Source organism: Nansenia antarctica (assembly GCF_963989245.1).
Source record: "Nansenia antarctica genome assembly, chromosome: 3".
Lineage (NCBI taxonomy): Eukaryota > Metazoa > Chordata > Actinopteri > Argentiniformes > Microstomatidae > Nansenia > Nansenia antarctica.
This window is the reverse complement of record NC_137688.1, coordinates 77,175,301-77,197,534: the sequence shown is the minus strand read 5'-3', so window position 1 is coordinate 77,197,534 and position 22,234 is coordinate 77,175,301. Positions and strand designations below refer to the sequence as shown.

Here is a 22,234-nt window from a genome sequence, read left to right as displayed (position 1 = left end):
TGTATGGTCACAGCTACTGTATGGACACAGCTAGTGTATGGACACAGCTAGTGTATGGACCAGCTAGTGTATGGACACAGCTAGTGTATGGACCAGCTACTGTATGGACACAGCTAGTGTATGGACACAGCTACTGTATGGACACAACTAGTGTATGGACACAGCTACTGTATGGACACAGCTACTTTATGTACACAGCTACTGTATGGACACAGCTACTGTATGTACACAGCTAGTGTATGGACACAGCAACTGTGTGGACACAGCTACTGTATGTACACAGCTAGTGTATGGACACAGCTACTGTATGTACACAGCTACTGTATGGACTGGATCAATAGCTGCTGGGGTCAGGATGACCAGACGGGTGTCAGGATGACCAGACGGGTGTCCACAGCCGCCCCAGCGTTGGGAGACTCTCCTCCAAAGGCCTGTTCTGAACAGAAACACCATGCTGGCTGAGTTAGTGGAGAGACTTTTGAAGACAGTATTTAAGAGATACTCGTTCTCTCCAGCGTTATGATGGAATGGGAAAAGTTATTGATTGTGACATTTTCACTGAGAGAAAACTCTGAGTCATCAAGTCGTATCTGGTGTGTCTGCCGTCTTCTTATGAGATTACGGTTAATGTCTCCCTGTTTAGCCTGAGGGAGGCACATTACTATAAGTAAACAGCGCCCTCTGTTGGAATTATCTGACTTTCTATTATGGCTGTGTTTTGCAACAAAAGTATGCACGCTTTTTTACATTTATCAGACGCTTTCATCCAAAGCGACTTACAACAAGTACATTTGTCTAAAGTAAGTCACACATCAGTCACCATAAGCACAAATCTATGGTCGTCTCGCGAGACTTATCAAAATATGGCTGTTGATGGAACACCCCCCAGGTGCCATTGGCAGTCACAATGCTTTTAAAAATTATTATTATTCAAAAGCAGTCTTGCTAAGAGTTAGTGAAAATACCATTTGAACGTTACTCCTGTAACCACAGGGAGGCAGCTGAGGGTATAAAGGACTGTACAGACATATGGTTGAGACTCAGTTGATCCATATTCTTGAAATGTTGAGTGAAATGGTAGTAAATAACCTAACCTAAGTTTAGCCTTGGAAAAATATTTGTGTAGGCCTACAGGGCATCAACATGTATGACACAGCTCATGGTTGAAACTCACTCGCTCCATATTCCAGAAGTGTTGCTGAGTAGATTGGTACTAAAGTTTAGCCATGATGAAGGCACAATATTTGTATACAGTCCATTATATGTGTCCTATATAAAATGACAAGTAATAGACGAATATGTCAATTTAAACATTTACTTTTTAAAAATTACTTTTTAGCATTTTGCATTTATTTGAAGAGTTGAGTAGGCTGAAAAGTTACCGGAGCTTGTAGTGCTTATTTGATTCATTTCAAGGATTTGACAGTATTACTTCAAAACAGTCTATTGCCCAAAAGGTGCGGTCTGAGGCGCGCTCTCCTCTTTGCACCCTATTATTCCGTTTTTAATTATAACAAACTATCACTAACTGCACCATCACAAGTTAAATAAAGGACAATCGCGTCACCTCGAAGCTCCTAACAATCTCTATAACAAGACACCTACGTTTTGTCAAAATTGGTACCATACCAATCAGAGTAGGCTAATTGTAATTTGTAGCGCATTCCGCATTTGTATGGCAAGACGTGTCAATCAGCTAAGTTTCATTAACATGTTATTTGTCCCAGTGGTATCAGCAGTGGCGGCTGGTGCTTAACATTTTGGGTGGGGCACAGGTTATGGGGGCATGCTCCACGGGGAAGAATATCAACTTTAAAATCTGGATTTACAGTCGATTTTAGCATGAGAATATACTGTATATAGTACTGTCCAGACAGTTGTCTTGTTTAGCCATTCAACTAGGCATTATTTATTCAAATGGAGAAAGACATGGAACACAATGCAATTGTGATAATAAATGTGTTCTTTGTTACTTCTTTAATTAAATTAAAGTGTACCTTTCTATTATCATACAATATTTCCTTGAACATGTAAACTCTATAATCATACAGTTGTCTTTCTATTAGTTGTCTCTGTCATACTGAACTGTTTGTTATCACCTCAGTTCTGTCTCTATTGCTCTCCTCTCCTGTTGTCGTTTCCGGGTCCAAAGTTGGCTGAGGCGCTGTCTTCGAAATGCCGCAATAATAATAATAATTAATTATATTTATATAGCGCTTTTCCGAGGCTCAAATACCCTGATAATATGGGGACAACGGGAAAGTGCTGCCGTGTCCCTTGTTGTATGAATAGATCCGAGTCTAAAATACCATTAAACTGTCATTCTACCGCTGTAGTACACTGGTACTCTGGTGCGGAGAATTTCTGGTTTGGAGCCGGAAATTGCAAAACGTCACGTTTGACGTCAGACTTAACAACCGGATATTCAGGGATATTCAGAGATTTTTTACATTATTACTACCCCTAGTGGTAGTGGTCCTAGGCTGAAGCCTAGGTAAGCCTATAATCTGCGCATCCGGCCGAGAAATAGGAGACAGCCAATTGGAGCGCTGCTACAGCTCACGTGTAAGCCAAAAGTATTTGCAGTGCCATAGACTTGCATTCGGCCGGCGCCCCGACTCCTCCCCTATGTATTTTAACAGTGAATTTTACACACACACAGATAAAATGTTTATTGTATTGGAGGATTTTTAATGAATGCTGATAGGCGCCGACAGAATATCAGCCGCATTTTGTGAATAAACAATGTTTATTTAAAAAAAAACCTTTACAAGTCGCAACTAGGAAGTGAAGGTGGGGGCGGCGCCCCAGCGCCCTCTATTGGCCAGCCGCCACTGGTAGAAGATGATGGACAAGGTAAGACAATTCACTGAATGCTGTACTCTTTAATGTGCAATATTATCATACAGTAACGTTGGGTCAACGTTATAAACTTTATCCCTCTGGAGTCGGCAAGACCGGAGGCGGTTTTTAGAGACTCTCTCTTCATGTGCAAATGGCTATCTCTCACTCCAGTTCTGACGTTAGTAACAATATTACTAAAACGATCTTTTTTGCTATTTAGATGTTGGATGTATTTTGTCAACAGTACATAGCCAAGAGTTTGCTGCACAACTTAGTTTTATAACATAGTTTTAGCTAGTGTTATACTAACTCTAATTATTTACACATCAAACAGTGCACAGTGCTACTGCTATGCGTCGAAGACTGAATGAAGCGGCAACATCAGGACCAGCGAGGGCTGCAAGCCCCCCCTCGTCGGATGCAAGTGACTCGTCACATTCCCTTGCTAGAGGTAAGACACAGATATCTACCAGCTGGTGCGGGCGGGAATATGGTTTTAGTTAGTGTTATACTAATTCAAATTATTTACACATCAAACAGTGCACAGTGCTAAGCCTTCAAGCCCCCCCCTGCCGGATTCAGATTCAGACCCGGGTTCAGACCGAGATTGGACCCGAAGTGCAAGGTCACGTTCCCCTGTCCAAGGTAACACACATCAGATCATTTTATTGTATTTATATTTCTACCAGCTACATTGTCTTATTAACTGTTTTATCTATTTACTTGTTATATTTGCTTTTATTCATTGTAATTTTTATTTTCTTACTATGCTCCTCTTGCTGTATTTTTAAATAATACATGTAAAGCACTTTGAATTGCCCCTGTTGTATGAAATGTGCTATACAAATAAACGTGCCTGGCCTTGCCTACTAATTTTAATTATTTACAGATCCAACACTGCGCAGAGCTGTGCACGGGCATGGGCGCAGACGAGGACGTGGACATGAGAGCGGACGTGGGCGCAAGGTCACGTCGCGTGCAAGGTCACGTTCCCCTGCCCCACGTGTAAAAAAGACACAGATAATTTTATTGTATTTATATTTCTACCAGCTGACAGACAATAAAATACTAAATAAATAAATAAAATAAATAAATAAAATAATAAATAAAATAAAATAAAATAAATAAATAAAATAATAAATAAATATACTAATTCTAATTATTTACAGATCAAACACCGCACAGAGCTGGGCGCGGACGTGGCCGCGGACGAGGTCGTGGGCGCGGCGCAGCTGGTGACCAAGCAAGGGCCCCTGTTGGTGAGAAGGTGTGGCATGACGAAGGTGTGGCATGACAAAGACTGGCAGGCAAAATACATTCCTTTCACTGCGAAACCTGGACCTATCAATGCTGCTGCTGAGCTGGCATCAGAACAACCAGTTGACTATGTTGAGTTGTTCCTTACTGATGAACTGATCCAGGACATAGTTGTTCAGACCGACTTGTATGCAGCTCAATGTATTGAAGCTGTGAGTGGCTCTCCACAATCACCACACGCTCGATCACATGCATGGAAACCTGTCACACTTAGAGAGATGAAATCATTCCTGGGGCTCTTTTTTCTCACTGGTATCATTCGTAAGCCTGAGCTTGAAATGTACTGGTCCACTGATGAAATGTTAGCTACCCCCTACTTCAACTCTGTCATGTCTCGCAACAGGTTTGAAAACATATCGAGATACCTTCATTTTAGTAATAATGCAGCGATGCCAGCCGATTGTACTGACAGAATGTACAAGGTCCGCCCCATCTTAGATTACCTTGGGTCCAAATTTCAAGAGATGTATCAACCCAACACCAATATCTCCATAGATGAGGGTATGCTTCTGTGGCGTGGTCGCCCAACCTTCAGGGTGTACAATCCCCTAAAGCCCATCAAATATGGCATCAAGTCATACATATTATGTGATTCAGAGACAGGGTACTGTTACACACTGAAGCCCTACTGTGGAGAGAGCGCTCCCCTGGGAGACACAGCTGTCTCTCTACTTGGTCAACTAGCAGGTCAGGGCTACAGATTGTACATGAATAACTTATATAATTCTGTAGCTTTGTCTGAGCGCCTCCTTCGTCTGAACACACACGTCTGTGGTAACCTGAGGATGCACAGAGGTGAACCACCAGTGATCACAAATGTGTCCAATGCTGACCTGAAGGTGGGCGAAACACTGATGCGTCACAGTGACAATGTCATGGTCCTCGCTTGGCGCGACAAAAATATTGTAAAAATGGTAGCAACTCTACATGATTACACCATGGAAACTGTTGAGGTCTGGGAGAGAGGCAGCAAAGAAAAAGTAGCAAAGAGAAAGCCAGCCTGCATTGTTGAGTATAATAAGAACATGAATGGAGTTGACAAACCAGACCAGAACATTGTGTACTACCCGTTTGTCAGGAAGACACAGAAGTGGCCAAAGAAGTTCATTACATATCTCTTTGACATCAGTTTCTTCAATGCTTTTGTCATCTACAAAGCTAGAAACCCACAGGGCAGATGCAACACATTTCACTCCTTCATTGAAAGGGTTGTGAGGTCATGGACCAGCAAGGCAGTGTCTTCCTCAGCACCAGTTTCCTCACCACCTGTCTGTCTGTCTACCGGCGAGGCAGGTGCTGAGGTAGACAGACAGACAGGTGGTGAGGAAACTGGTGCTGAGGAAGCAAGAGGCTACCCAAGACCTCATTACTTTAGAGCACCAAACCAGGACCCTCAGGGAAGGCTGGATGGGAATATGGGAGCCCATACACTTGTAAAAATCCCCCCAACTCCCAAAAAGCAGAACCCAACCAGGGGTTGCAGGGTTTGTATAAAAAAGGGAAAACGTAAAGAGACATGGTTCCATTGTAAAGCCTGTAATGTCCCTTTACACACTAGCTGTACCACACTGTACCACACCAAGGACACATATTGGCAATGATTCATAAAGCTATGTTTATACTGTGTATTTCTATGTATTTTGAATTTTGTAACTGTTTTTACATTTGTTGTTGTACGGCGACCTTGAGTGCCATGAAAGGCGCCTTATAAAATAAATTTATTGTTATTATTATTATAATGAATATTCGAAAATAAATAAATACATAAAATGTAGTGTATTATATTATTATATATGTGTATTATAGTTTTATAATGTTAAATGGGTCAAACGGGTCTTGGGGGTGAAAGTAAACAGTTTTTTTCTCTGTTTTTTGTCCGAAAAGTAGTTTTTTGATGAAAATCACCAACATTGAAGTGTTCACTGAACATGCTAGGAAGAAGATAGAATCAAACTTCTTTTTTTTGTGTGCAAGAAGAAGGTCTCTTCTTTCTTCTGATGTATTCAGTGTTTACATATTCATAGAACAGAATATTCGAAGATGAGTGAAAATGATCAAAAAGGCTGGCGCTGGCTGGCAACTTTTTCAGAAAACTCTGGCGGTGAAAGAGTTAATGTAATATAAGTCAATTGTTTTGAAACAACTCACCAAAATAGACTATTGCACAACTGATTTGAAACCCCCCCTCAACCCCCCCTATTCTGTACCTTGCCATACCTTGGCTTTTGCTGAAATGACACCACTAGTCTCATAGCCTATTGGAAATGTATTGCGTGTGTGTGAGTGAGAGCTTTTGTGAGCCTGCATGTATGATGTGGCTCTTTCTGGTACCCCAACAATTCTTTGGGGCTCTTAGTCTCCAACTGGTTGGCCACCCCTCATTTATAAAAAGGTACTTGAACGTCATCTTTGACTTTCACGTAAGCACATTTTTCTAAACGGACGTAAGCATTATTTATAAAATGAGCTGCGCTTGTTTAACATTGCGTACGTGCTTCCTTCTATAAATACCAAATATACTTTAAATTGAACGCAGGTGAATAGCGGCTCAAAGAAAAGCGGCTGAATTAAGCCAAGTGCTAAAATATAGGGTAGGCGTTGGTCTGGAAGCGGGAGAGGGCAGAGAAGGGTGATTTAACGTTTGATTACTAACCAGGCAAATGCTTATACTCAAGTTGTAAAAGAAAATCATTTCTTAACTCATTTTCTCGGCTGATAACATCATTAATTTTATTACGAGCCACATTCACTTCGCATGAATTACAGTATAGGCAGTGCGGCTCACATGCCTGAAATAACTCTGCATAACCAGTAGGTAATAACCGACGTAGAGCTACGATCGTTTCCAGAGCAGTGGTATGGTTACTCTCCTGTGTGTGTTCTCTGATGCATCTTCAGGCTTCCTCCTTCACTAAAACTCTTCCCACACTGGGAGCAGTGGTATGGTTTCTCTCCTGTGTGTGTTCTCTGATGAATCTTTAGATTTCCTGCTGTATTGAACATCTTATCACACTGGGAGCAGTGGTATGGTTTCTCCCCGGTGTGTGTTCTCTGATGAATCTTCAGACTTCCTGATTGATTGAAACTCTTCCCACATTGGGAGCAGTGGTATGGTTTCTCTCCTGTGTGTGTTCTCTGATGAATCTTTAGATTTCCTGCTTTACTGAAACTCTTATCACATTGGGAGCAGTGGTATGGTTTCTCTCCTGTGTGTGTTCTCTGATGAATCTTTAGATCTCCTGCTGTTTTGAACCTCTTCCCACACTGGGAGCAGTGGTATGGTTTCTCTCCTGTGTGTATTCTCTGATGAATCTTTAGATGTCCTCCTTCACTAAAACTCTTCCCACATTGGGAGCAGTGGTATGGTTTCTCTCCTGTGTGTGTTCTCTGATGAATCTTTAGATTTCCTGCTGTATTGAACCACTTCCCACACTGGGAGCAGTGGTATGGTTTCTCTCCTGTGTGTATTCTCTGATGAATCTTTAGATGTCCTCCTTCACTAAAACTCTTCCCACATTGGGAGCAGTGGTATGGTTTCTCTCCGGTGTGTATTTTCTGATGCCTCTTCAGACTTCTTGATTGATTGAAACTCTTCCCGCATTGGGAGCAGTGGTATGGTTTCTCTCCGGTGTGTATTCTCTGATGCTTCTTCAGGACTCCTGCTTCACTAAGTGGGCAGCGGTAAGTCTTCTCTCCGGTGTAAGTCTGTGGGTGTGTTTTAAGGTGATTCTTCCGCCTCGAGCTCCTGTGTTGTTGATGGTTTCCTGGTGTGGTGGAGCTGGGCTCGCTGTCTGAACCTGGGTTGGAGCTCTGCTGGTCTGTAAGAATAGGAACATATACAGGGTTACATAGGCAAGTTTATTTGTATAGCACATTTTATACAACAAGGGCAATTCAAAGTGCTAAAATAATAGTGCTTTAAATAATAAATATGCTAATATTTGAAAATTGACAGCGCTGTAAATAGTGTCATTCTTGCATCAAAGTGCTTTACATACAGCATTAGGATATAAAGAAAGAAAAAAATATATAGAAATTAAATATCAACATTTAACAAGATGATAGGCAATGAATACAAATATATGAATTAAAGTGTTCTCTATCTAAGTATGTCTCTCAGAGAGCACCTCCTACAAGCATCGTACCACCATACAGGATTAAGGTCAGATTATCACAGGGAGTGGCTGCACATGCAGAAGAGGTTAATTATCATTATTAAAAAAGAATAGTCATAAATACCCTAATATTTGAAAATGTATATACATTATATACTGTATCATAAATACACTTTATACACATTATATACTGTATCATAAATAAAATTGTATTTGTTCCATGTTGTTCCATGAAAATCAGTTGAGGATTACAGACATACCGGTAATCAAATGTAGGCTACTGCAAGTACTTTGCTGCGATAGCTATAGCGAGACCTACTGTACAGTTTATCATTCATAACTGTCTGTACATAGACATATAATATCCTATCACTACTGCGTATGTAACTGGGGTAAAACCTGTTATAGAAATAGCTTTATACGAGGTAGATTTAGAACATGTCAGGATACTGGGAGGTAGAACGCACTTATCTCGGAAAAGTCATGAAAGGAGGGTCCTGAAATTTGATCAACTTCAAAGGTAGAATTTCTTTTTACTCACTAGGTCAAATGACCCCACCCATGGCTGTTCTAGTGTTAATGACCCCACCCATGGCTGTTCTAGTGTTAATGACCCCACCCATGGCTGTTCTAGTGTTAATGACCCCACCCATGGCTGTTCTAGTGTTAATGACCCAACCCATGGCTGTTCTAGTGTTAATGACCCCACCCGTGGCTGTTCTAGTGTTAATGACCCCACCCATGGCTGTTCGGGTGTTAATAATCTCGTTCAAAGCTCTGAATAATTGTGTGACAGTAGAGTGAAAGCCAAAGGACGTCAGCTGGAGCGGCTTTCAAGAAAAACCGGTCTCACTGTTCACAAACAGATGCACCATGCCCACATCCTCCTTTACAAAGACGCCCTCTCCTCAGCCAAATCCCAATATCTTACAGACAAAATCACTGCTGGTGCTGGGAACACCAGGGCCCTGTTCTCAGTGGTCAACTACTCACTCCGCCCCCCCGACTCCCTTCCCCCACACTTCTACTCCACTGAGCACTGTAACTCCCTGATGTAATTTTTCAACTCAAAAATAGCCAACATCCACCAGCAACTGACCCCTCTTATGTCCAGTTGTCCATCTCCCCTATCTCCCCATCCCCCCCTCTCTGTACCTCTCTCCTGCTTCCATCTCCCCTCTGCTGCTGATTTATCTAAACTCATCCGGAAATCCAAGCCATCCATCTGCCAACTTGACCCCCTGCCCTCCTCCCTGGTCATAGCCTCCCTCCCCTCTCTCCTGCCCCTGATAACTGCAATCATCCATTCCTCCCTCACCTCTGGTTCTGTCCCATCATCTCTCAAATCCGCAGCCACAACACCTATTCTGAAGAAACCTGGTTCAGACCCCAACATCTTCAATAACCTCCGTCCCATCTCCAACCTGCCATTTCTTTCAAAAATCATGGAAAAAGTGGTGGCTTTACAGATTCATACTCATCTCTCAAACAATAACCTCTATGAACAGTTCCAGTCTGGCTTCCGCCCCCTTCACAGCACAGAAACAGCCCTCCTCAAAATCACAAATGACCTCCTGATGGCAGCTGACTCCGGACTCATATCCATGATCATCCTACTCGATCTGAGCGCCGCTTTTGATACTATATCGCACTCCACCCTCCTTAACCGTTTAGCCTCCATTGGTATATCTGACACCCATCTACACTGGTTCCATTCCTATCTCTCTGGCCGCACTCAATTTATACAGTTAAAATCATTCACATCCCATCCGTCCCCCCTCTCCTCTGGTGTTCCCCAGGGCTCTGTCCTTGGCCCTATCCTCTTCATCATCTACCTCCTCCCACTTGGTCTGATTTTCCATAAATACAACATTCATTTCCACTGTTATGCGGACGACACCCAGCTCTACGTTTCCTCCAAACCCACTTCCACCCTCCCTCCCTCCTCCCCCTGTGCCTGTCTACATGAACTTAAATCCTGGTTCACTTCAAATTTCCTCAAACTAAACAGTAATAAAACAGAGGTAATTCTCATTGGCTCCAAATCCACACTCACCAAGCACCCCAGTTTCACCCTCAACATTGACAACTCCTTGGTTTCCCCCTCCCCCCAGGTTAAGAGTCTGGGTGTCGTCCTCGACAGCACCCTTTCATTCCACTCCCACGTCAACAACACCATCAGGTCTGCTTACTTCCATCTTCGTAATATCAACCGCCTCCGCCCTTCACTCACTCCCAACAGCGCCGCAATCCTGGTCCACTCCCTCGTCACTTCCCGCCTAGATTACTGTAACTCCCTTTTCTTTGGTCTCCCCCACAAACTGCTCCACAAGATCCAACTGGTCCAGAACGCTGCTGCCCGTATTGTCACCAGAACCCCCTGTCATCAGTCACATCACCCCCATTCTACACCAACTCCACTGGCTCCCCATCAAACACCGCATCGATTACAAAATCCTTCTCCATACTTTCAAGGCCATCCATAACCCCGCCCCTCCATACCTCTCCATAGAGAGCAGTAGAGGGCAGTAGAGTGCAGTAGAGAACAGCAGGGGGCAGTAGAGAGCAGTAGGGGGCAGTAGAGAGCAGTAGAGAGCAGTAGAGAGCAGTAGAGGGCAGTAGAGGGCAGTAGAGAGCAGTAGAGAGCAGTAGAGGGCAGTAGAGGGCAGTAGAGAGCAGTAGAGAGCAGCAGAGAGCAGCAGAGAGCAGTAGAGTGCAGTAAGAGAGCAGTAGAGAGCAGTAGGGGGCAGTAGAGAGCAGTAGAGGGCAGTAGAGTGCAGTTGCTATTCCTAAAATTGATTTTCTATCATATTTCTCTCTTGTCTGTTTTTATTATGTTTTATTCCCCAATTTTGTAAACTGATTCACTTACTTTAGACAAAAGTAGTAAGTCACTTTGGATAAAAGTGTTTACATGTGGCTGTCCTGTAGTCCAGGACTGGGTTAGATTGGGGATAACGGTGTTTACATGTGGCTGTCCTCTAGTCCAGGGGCCCATTCCACGAAGGTCGATTATCTTCTAATCCTCGATAAAGTTCTAATCGGCGATAATTGTATCTTGCGTTCGGGTCCATCAATGTGGCTCAAATAATTCCCTGTTTGGTTGCTATGCAACATAGCCTCCCGAGTTATTCTGGTCGCGAGCAGGCTAAGAGGCTGGCTAAAGTAATGCGTGCGTCAAAATTGTCTCACAGGCGGAAACTATATCCCGAACGACAGTTCCATCAAGTGTCTTTTAGGAAATATTAGTTCCCACTTTTTACGAGATAGATAGATAGATAGTTTGACTGTGTGATAGATAGATAATTTGATAATTTGAAAGTGTGATAGATAGATAGATCGATAGATAAATAAATTAAAAAGTGTAAAAAATAAAATAAAATAAATAGGTATGTCTATTAACTTGCATTGCTTTTGACACAGCGGTCTGGCTGGCGCAGTGGTTAACACTAGGGAATCCGTGAGGTGTTAAACAGCACCAGTGAGTGAGTACAAAAAAAATTCTACCTTTGCACTCGATCACATTTCAGGACCCTCCTTTCATGACTTTTCCTAGATATGTGCGTTCTACCACCCAGCATCTTTACATTTTCAAAATCGAGTTAGTATAAAGCGTTTTAGCAGGATTTCTGTGTGTGTCTGTGTATTTGGCCTGGTATTATTTTTCTCCACGGCTGCAATTCTCTTTTATATCAGCAGAGGGAGCAAGGACACACACACACACAAGGGGACACACACAAGGGGCTTCAGTGGATAAGACTGATATTTGTAAACATATATAGGCTAAATAAAGCAATAGGGATACATAAGATATGTATATGTACAGACAGTTATGAAAATTAGGGATGCACGATATTATCGGCACCAGACAGTTATGAAAATTAGGGATGCACGATATTATCGGCACCGATATTTATCGGCCCGATAATGGGAAATTAATGTTTATCGGTATTTATCGGTTTTATAAAATTTTAGCCGATATTTAGCCGATAATGAAGCCGCAGTGTATAGACGAGACGAGAGCGAAACATGCCTTCCCCGGTGGCGAATTTGCGGAACCTAGGATGGTAGGGGAAGGTAGGGCAATACCGCTACCTGATTGGTTGGCGAAGCAGGGAAGGTAGGGCAATACCTCGCCAGCCAATGAGGGGGCTCTTCACGAGTGCTTCGCCAACCAATCAGGTAGCGGTATTGCCCTACCATCCCCTACCATCCTAGGTTCTGCAAATCCGCTCCCCGGTGTGGACATTCTTCACAGTTTCTGAGGCAGATAGTGCGTTTGCAATTTGCAATACATGTTCGACAAAAGTTCGGCGAGGAGGGCAAAGGTCTACGAGTTACAACACAACGAATCTCATAAGTCACCTTAAGATTCACCATTGCAAGCACGCTGTATGGAAGGAATATCAAGCACTAGGTAGCCTAGCCGCGGTGGTAGCCTAGCCTTCAGAACGTAGCCTAGCCTTCAGAACGTAGCCTAGCCGCGGTGCCTATTGAACACGCATTTGAAAACTGCAGGAAGACAGCAGACAGCTCAAAGGCTCAAGCAATCAATGAACAAATAATGGAGTTTATGGCCCTCGACGACAAGCCTTTCTCTGTAGTAGAAGATAAAGGATTTCGCCAGCTAATTTCACATTTAGAGCCCCGGTATACACTCCCAAGTCGCTGCTATTTTGCAGACGTGTGCCTGCCTGCTATGTATGATACAGTCGCCACACACATCCATAGTCTGATCGATACTAGCGTAAGCCAGATAAGTTTTACCACGGACATATGGACTTCTGACGTTAGTCCAGTCAGTATGCTTAGTTTGACGGCCCAGTGGCTGGATGAGGACTTCATTACTCTTAGGTGAGCCTTTTTTGTTTTCATAAAAGGAGGCCAGATCTTGGCTAAAAAAAGCATTGTGCACTGTCTATAACAGATTCTGTTTGTTAGAGGAAATAATAAATGAACATTTGAAGAGTCAGAAGTGTTCTCTTTGTTGTGTTAACAATAGTGATGTAAGTTAGATTTGGTGAGATCACTATGGAATATTAAATCATCAATCTTTGCTCACTACATAGCCTTTCTTACCTTCAGGTGTGCTTGAACTACAGGTTATCAACTGTGAAATTATATCTGAATGGTCTTTATTGTCATTGATATAGTACAGGTACCAAACAACGACATTTGGGAGGGGGGGCTCCCCTGGTGCTAGGAAAGAAAAAATAAATAAATATCGGTTATCATATCGGTTATCGGCCACGAGAAGCGGGTAAACATCGGTATCGGTTGGAAAAAATGCATATCGTGCATCCCTAATGAAAATTATAAACTGTACAGTATGTCTCCCAATCCCTTCAGACATTTGAAGTGCTGCCTGTCTATAGTGCTGCCTGTACTCATCAACGTATATTATAAAAATATATATATTTATAATATTGTATATAATGTCTTTTTTGTATATCACTGTAGACCACAGTCTCACTCACATATACACAACACATAACACAACACTGTTGTGTATAATAATAATAACTGTAGTACACAACAGGCAAGATGGTTGTAGCTAGGGGTGCAACGGTTCTCGGTTTTTTAACGGACGGTACGGTTTGCGTTCCACGGCTCAATTCACTAGTGAACCGTGACGGTTTTCGGTTTATGCTGCGATTTGGCTGCGTTCGTAAATTAGCTCTGAGAGTGCCGCAACAGTTTGAGGAAGCCCCGGATTCCTACAAGTCTGCGGTGTGGGGTCATTTCGCTTTTCCCGTTGAATACGACAATAAGGGGGGGAAAACAGTGGACAGAAATATTACTGTCTGCAAGCTCTGCTTAAAGTGTGTGCCATATGCAAATGGTTGCACCTCTAACATGAACCAGCATATTCGCCGCTACCACTCAACGATAACACTGACTGGGAGCAGGAAAGCCAGTCAGGTAGCGTCAGTGAGCAGACAGCAGTCTCTCTCTGATGCGTTCGGACAGACGTACACTACCACTTCAGAGAAACACAAAAAAATAACCAATGCAGTGGGGATGTTCATTGCAAAGGATTTGCAGCCCTTTTCGGTGGTTGGAGATTTGGGTTTTCGAAATCTGATAAAAACTCTCGAGCCCCGTTACAGTGTCCCCTCCCGTACATCATTCAGCACCAAAATAATCCCCGGTATTTACCAAACAACGCGCAGAGGCATTGAAGACGATTTGGCAAAAACACAGAGCTTTGCACTGATTACGGAGGGTTGGACCTCCCGGGCAACGGAGAGTTACCTCACTGTCACGGTCCACTACATGTCACCGGATTGGGAGATGAAGAGCGCAGTACTGCAAACTCGTCCACTATACGAAAGCCATACCAGCGCGCACCTGGCAGAGGAACTAACAAATGCAGTGACTGAGTGGAAGTTGGAGAGGCCAAACATAACAATTCCCGTAACAACAGACAACGCAGCAATTATCGTAAATGCGATCCATGAAGCTGGTGGACTGGGGCCACAGATCGGCTGCTTTGCGCACATCGTAAATCTCGCCGCCAAGAAGGCAGTGGCAATAACCCCGGTGTCCCGCCTCCTGGGTAAGATCAGACATGCAGTCACTTTCTTCCACAAAAGCACCACAGCCCACCATATTCTGACAATTAAACAAGATATGTTAGACTTACCAAAACACAAATTAATCCACGATGTCGCAACTCGTTGGAATACAACACATGACATGTTGGAACGCTATGTGGAAAGTGTTACTTTTGTAGTGTGAATTTGTTTTCCTCCTGTTTGTATACGGGCTACCAGCTGTCAAGGCTAAAGTGCACTTTTACTTTCGAAAGTGTTTATTTATTTTTGGACATTTGAAAGTGTTTTTTGTTTATATACAATTATATATACATTATATACATAACATATACATGTGTATGTTAAAGTTCCATATTATGTATAAGCAAAATAAAGTAAAGTAACAGTTTGTAAATAAATAGTAGCATTTGTTTCTGAACCGAACCGTACCGAAAACCGTGACCCAAAATACCGAACCGTACCGAACCGTGGGCCAACTGAACCGTTGCACCCCTAGTTGTAGCCTACATAGATATATACACAGATTAATATTTGTACACTCGTTTTCGAACATTAGATAGTTGATTTTGGCAACATTGTAGTAGCCAATTGCAGAGTGTATTAATAATTTTATTTGTTTCAATCCTCAGTGTGTTCATTTGATAGTGTGCAGTGAACAAAAAATTGATAATAATCGTTTTCGAACATTATACTACATTACCCATGCTGCTTAGCGGTGATGTCAAATGATGTCACGATGATTATGCCTGTTGCAACACTGCGTTACCACAATCATCCACAGAACGCTGTCACCCCCCACAGCGGGAACACGGATGACCACGGCAACACAATGCTGCAACACCCATCACCTTCCTTTTCAATAATAGCAATCAACCATCATTCAGACATATACATATCTTATGCATCCCCACCGCCATGCCACAAACATGAGTCCCACGCAGCGCCGAAGCCCGAACCCAAGCACAACGTGTGCCCCCCCCGACGGTGTGCTGGGGGTGCTGTGGCAAAGGCGCTGTGTGACAGCGCCCACGCTGAGCACTCCGGCGACCTCCTATTCACTTTTTAATATATTTTTTATATATTGGTATAACATTTGTTACCATACTTTTTACTTGGAAGAATTGACGTGAACATTGCAAGTAAATTAAAATGTTACTTGAATTATCTGTCTTTCTGTGTTCGTTTGTAGTACACATATGCCTTTTTGATAATTTCCACTCATCTTCAAAAATTCCCAGAATATTCTGTTCTATGAATATGTAAACACTGATTGATTCTATCTTCTTCCTAGCATGTTCAATGAACACTTCAATGTTGGTCATTTTCATCAAAAAACTACTTTTCAGACAAAAAACTGAGAAAACCCAATCTGAACCAATCTGAATCAATCTGAACCAATCTCCAATCTAGGTCTGAGCTAAAACTATGTTATAAAACTAAGTTGTGCAGCAAACTCTTGGCTATGTACTGTTGACAAAATACATCCAACATCTAAATAGCAAAAAAGATCGTTTTAGTAATATTGTTACTAACGTCAGAACATGAGAGTTCTCTCGAGGAATCTCGCATACTATTTACGGTAGTATGTAGAGCTGAATTCGACCCTAAAAGAGAGACTCCTCCGGTCTTGCAGACTCCTGAGGGATAACGTATATAACATTGATCCAACGTTACTGTATGATAATATTGCATAAATCATAAAACACGGAATTTTCCAGGTTTGGCAGTCACAGAGTTAATAATATTAAATGTTGACTTGTAGTTCAATGCTTATGGTAGTAGGATCACATTATGATGTGACACACACATATTACACACAATTTGTTGAGTGTACAATACCTTTTTTGACCTTTGTGAATCTCACCCCCCTATATATATATATATCATAACACATTATTATTCTCATCATTGATTCACACATACAGAATTCTGCCCCAAACCAATTTTACCAACACAATTTGAAAACTGGCCATCTGGCAAGGTTGGGTCCCCCCATTTTGACCGACTTTGATTCAAATGTGAATGGACACATTCCAATGTTGATGGGTTTTTGAATTGGTCGTTGATGGTAAAGATCGCAAAGCCATCATGAAGCTTCCCGGCTTGTAAAATACAATGCATTACTTTCGAGTATGTCTGGCATATATCGGACCTCCGTTTTATATTGAAAAATATGGTGATATACATAGGCGAACCGATCGAGAATGATCATCCCCCCTATAGCCTATCAACATGACAAATAAACTCCATTGTATGTTTGCATATGAACACACCTATTCCTATAAATTAGCCTGCATTACAGTCTAGAGAGCACACCTCCTCGTTATTTTTGCTGTGATGAGTCGTCCAGAGTTCCAGAGACGCCATTGGCAACCTAATGAGGTTTTAGCATTCATACATGACGTGCAAGAGGATCAGTCGGATGGAGGATCAGGAGATGATGAGCGAATTATCATGGTAAGATAACAACACTGTCCCGTGCTAATATCAAATTGCATCATATAGGCTATTGTTTTTCTGTGCATGATTACATTAAAACAATGTGAAATGTTTTTACATAAGGCTTATCTAGGAAAAGTCAGGATATTTATGTGCAATAGGACAACCCATGTTTACATAAGGTTTATATAGGAAAAGTTTGGATATTTATATGTTTACATAAGGTTTAGGAAAAGTTAGGGTATTTACAGCATAGTGAACTGGTGTATGATAGGAAAAGATAGGATATTTATATGTTTACAGGAAAAGTTATTCCTTATTTATAGCATAGCGTACAGCAAGTGTTTCTATAGTAGATTGTACGGTACTTGTTACTGTATAAATGACAATAAAGACCATTCATTCGTTCAACTAATAGTTTCTTGTGTCTTACAGGCAGCAGGCGATCATGTCATTGAATCAGACGCAGATGCTTCCGAATGCGACTCTGACACTGAGGACGCATGTGAAGCCATGAAAGAGAAGGGTCGAGACGGCACAGTGTGGACTGAGCAACCAGGCCCAACACAGCGCAACCCAGGCGCTCGGAGAGGCAGGGCACGACAGGCCAATATCATAAAGACAGCTCCAGGCCCGACTCGTTATGCCAAATCGAACATTACAAGTCCGTTGAGCAGTCTACTGTGTCTGATTGACACGGAAATGTGGCAACAGATTCTAAAGTACACTCAGGCAGAAGCTGACCGGAGTAATGCTGAGAAGTTCAATTTGACAATGGACGAACTAAAGGCATTCGTGGGTCTCCTTTACTACAAAGGAGTTTATTATTCCAAGTCCGTGAGGATGGATGACTGCTGGTCATCACATCTCGGAGTCGATTTCTTCAAGGACACAATGAGTCGCCAGAAGTTCCGAGATATCATGCGCTATCTACGCTTTGACGACAAGAACACACGAGCCGCCCGCGTTCCGGTGGATAGATTTGCCATGATTTCAGAAATTGTTGATAAATTTGTGAAAAACAGCATTGCATCATACACACCTGGTGACAACATCACCGTGGATGAACAGTTGTTCCCGACCAAAGCAAGATGTCGTTTCACACAATACATGGCCAATAAACCTGACAAATTTGGCATAAAGTTCTGGGTTGCAGCGGACGTGGACACCAAATACATGTTGAACGCACATCCCTACCTAGGGAAAGATGAAAGCAGGCCGGCAGGTCAGCGGTTATCAGACAATGTTGTGCTGCGTCTGATGGAGCCGTTCGTGGGCAAAGGAAGAAATGTCACGACAGACAATTACTTCACCTCCTTGCCACTGGCAAACACCCTTTTGGCCCAACAAACCACAATTGTTGGCACAATTAATAAAATCAGACGGGGGTTGCCCCCATGTACACGGGCACAGACTGAAAGATTTTCCAGCAAGGTGCTGAGGGCTGGAGAAGCCACACTCACAGTTTACCAGGCGAAACCTAAAAAAAATGTATGCCTCCTCAGCACACTGCATCAAACCGTTTCTACTGATGATGGTCCTAAGAAACTGCCCGAAACGGTTGCCTACTACAACAGCACTAAGTTCGGTGTTGATGTTCTGGACCAGATGACGAGGAAATATACAGTAAAAGGAGGGACCCGCCGTTGGCCTGTAGCTGTGTTTTACAACATTTTGGACATGGCTGCAATTAATGCACGCATTCTGTACAGCCAGTGCATGGGCATCAGTATAACCAGGAAGCAATTCATTCATAAGCTAGCAGGGGAGCTGCGTGACCCTCTGGTAATTACAAGGCTTCCTTCTACACCAGCAGCGAGAAGGCGACTGCAACTCAACAGGCCACCTACACCCCCACAGGTGAAAAAAAAAAGTGTCAAGGTGCCAGGTGTCATGGGAACAAAGCGATCAAGATCTGCCAGTCGTGTGGAAGATTTGTCTGTGGTACATGCACAAAGCCAGCAACGGTGTGCTGGAAGTGCTGACTATTCTATATTTACGCAGACTGTCCTATATTTACACAGTGTGTGTCCCCTTTTTTATATATTTTTTATATATTGGTGTTTATTTGTTACCATACTTTTTATTTGGAATAATTGACGTGAACATTGCAAGTAAATAAAAATGTTCCTTGAAATATCTGTCTCTCCGTGTTCGTCCGTAGTATGCCTGGATAATTTCCACTCATCTTCAAAAATTCCCAGAATATTCTGTTCTATGAATATGTAATCACAAGAAAGACCTTCTTCCTGCACACAAAATCTTCTTCCTATAGTCAGACCTGCTAGTCAGAGGCTATACGCGCTCCTGTGAGATCACTCAAGCCTCAAGTTTATTTGTCACTACATTACACTACATTACACTACAAGTGTACAGCCACATTATGCAATCAAAACAAAACGAACGAACCCCCGTGAGCAGTTGCAGGGGCTGGCTGACAATATTATTACAAAATAATATTGTATATAATAATATTGTTTATATATATAAACCAATAACATTCTCTATATATTCTGTTGTTATTCTCCAATAACATTGTATTCGTTCTCTCCTCTCTTTCATGTATACGCGCTCCTGTGAGACACAGGGATTCATTAGTTTCACCCCGACCACACAATACAACTGTACCCTATATAAGTACAATGACAAATGAAACCTGAATGATCATCATATTTTTCTATATAAAATGGAGGTACGATATAAGGCTGTTTCTCACGGCTGTCCCGTTCTGTTGTTCAAAGAATATAATATAAAATGCATCACATGTTCGTCATTGTGTGAACATGTTTCTGTAGCCTTGGTAATAATAAAATAACACTATTTACAGCGCTGTAACTAAGACGGTATAGTCAGTCGCAATGGTCCAAAATTCAAGTGCTTCGTAACACAGACGGGGGGGAATTTTATGAATGAAAGCTCCCCTCTGCCCCCAACTCTTTCTCTCTCCTGCCTGGGTGATGTGTATTTACGTGGTGTCACCACAACACACAAACTTTATTTGTCAATTACACGCTCTTGCGTATTTCCATTCATGATGGTGTTTCTGTAAATTCATATATATATCCTATTGCATTATTTGAAAATGTACAGCGTTGTAAATAGTGTCATTCAATGCACAACGCACGTCATTTCACACGACTGAATGACTTTCTGAGGCAGTGAAATAATACATTATCAATACATGATATACTGGTGGCCTTTCCTGTCTGTCTTCACTAGATCTGTCCAATAAAATGAAAAATTATGAGTGGGACTGCTCAGAAAAAATAATAATACATTATATACTGTAGGCCTATTATAAATATCTGTTCGTTATATAATATTAGTTGATGATTACATAATCAAATGTAGGCTACTTCAATTACTTTGCTCCACACAACAGAGAGAGTTGAGTAGCCTACAACTAACCTACTCAACTACTCACCAGGCTGAGTACAGCCTTTCTGGTGGGAGGTGAGGGGGGGATGGTAGAATGCTTTGTTTGCTGATCGGCAAGCAATCATCATGAATAAGATTACGCTCCCCCTCGCATGATCCATTACATCAAGTGAATGGAACTCTCTTTAGAAACTAGTTATTCTTGTTTATTTCAGTGGTGTAGGACGTGACTTTCATTCATACAATTCACCCCGTCTGTGTTACGAAGCACTTGAATTTTGAACCATTATGAATATATATAGCGTCATATAGGCTACCATCAATGGAGGGAAATGCGACATGAAATATGCCAAAATGCAGCACTATATGTACAGATCAGCCTTATAACATGTCATTTAGATATTTTAGATATATAATACACCTCCTCCTCCTCCTCTGTCACACAGGGGGTCCCACAAGGCTCAGTCCTCGGCCCCCTGCTCTTCCTCTGCTACACACTCCCCCTCGGTCACATCATCCGCCAATTCAACCTGGACTTCCACTGCTACGCTGATGACACACAGATTTACATCACCACAAACTCCACCCAGAACCCACCCCTCACTCACATCGAAACCTGCATCTCCGCAATAAAAACCTGGCTCACACACAACTTCCTCAAACTGAACAGTGAAAAGACCGAAGTCATCCTCATCGGCACCAAATCCACCCTCAATAAAACCGGACCCATCACACTCACCATCGACGACACTACCATCACCCCCTCCCCCCTGGCTCGCAACCTCGGCTTCATTCTGGACCCCACCCTCTCATTCGATCCCCACGTCAGTTCCATTGTCAAGACATCCTACTTCCACCTCCGAAACATTGCAAAAATCAGACACTGCCTCTCCCCCCCCGCTGCTGAATCCCTCATCCACGCCTTCATCTCCTCCCGCCTCGACTACTGCAACTCCCTACTCACCGGCATCACCTCCCGCTCCCTCCATAGACTCCAGATGGTCCAAAACTCTGCTGCACGCCTCCTCTCAAACACCCGCTCCCGTGACCACATCACTCCTGTCCTCCACTCTCTCCACTGGCTCCCCATCAAAGAACGTATACAATTCAAAGTCCTCATCCTCACATACAAAGCCCTCCATAGCCTGGCCCCCCCTTACCTGACTGACCTCCTTCTCCCCCACCGCCCTACCCGTACCCTCCGATCCTCATCCATTGTTCCCCTCACTGTCCCACCCTCAAAACTCAAAGGCTTCGGTCACCGTGCCTTTTCACGAGCCGCACCCCGCCTCTGGAACTCTCTCCCTCAACCACTCAGAGACTCACCCTCACTCCTCACTTTTAAATCCCACCTCAAAACCTACCTGTTCTCCCACGCCTACAGCCTCCCCTACCCCTAGCCATCTCCCCCATCCCTGCCACCCCCGCCCCCCCCCCCCTGGACATGCATACAACCTCCCCTATCCCTAACCTTCTCCCCTAACCCTCCCACCCCCCTCCCCCCATGGACATGCATACAACCTCCCCTTCCCCGTTCGTTAACTCTGTGTTCTATGTGCTCATTTTATCTGTTGCTTGTTGTTT

The 22,234-nt window shown here is 42.9% G+C and overlaps 1 protein-coding gene across 1 annotated transcript in view; it reads left to right on the top strand.

Annotated features, from left to right (window-relative positions):
• Nucleotides 1-3,763: 3,763 nt before the first annotated feature.
• The window catches only part of LOC308154429 (creatine kinase, testis isozyme-like), a gene marked incomplete at its 5' end in the record, with an annotated part of 39,919 nt that continues 21,448 nt past the window's right edge, over nucleotides 3,764-22,234 (top strand). Inside the window, 2 exons of the mRNA XM_080527590.1 lie at nucleotides 3,764-3,799; nucleotides 4,014-4,111. Of these exons, the coding sequence (XP_080383716.1) occupies nucleotides 3,764-3,799; nucleotides 4,014-4,111 (134 nt within the window). The remainder of the gene's footprint in view (nucleotides 3,800-4,013; nucleotides 4,112-22,234) is intronic.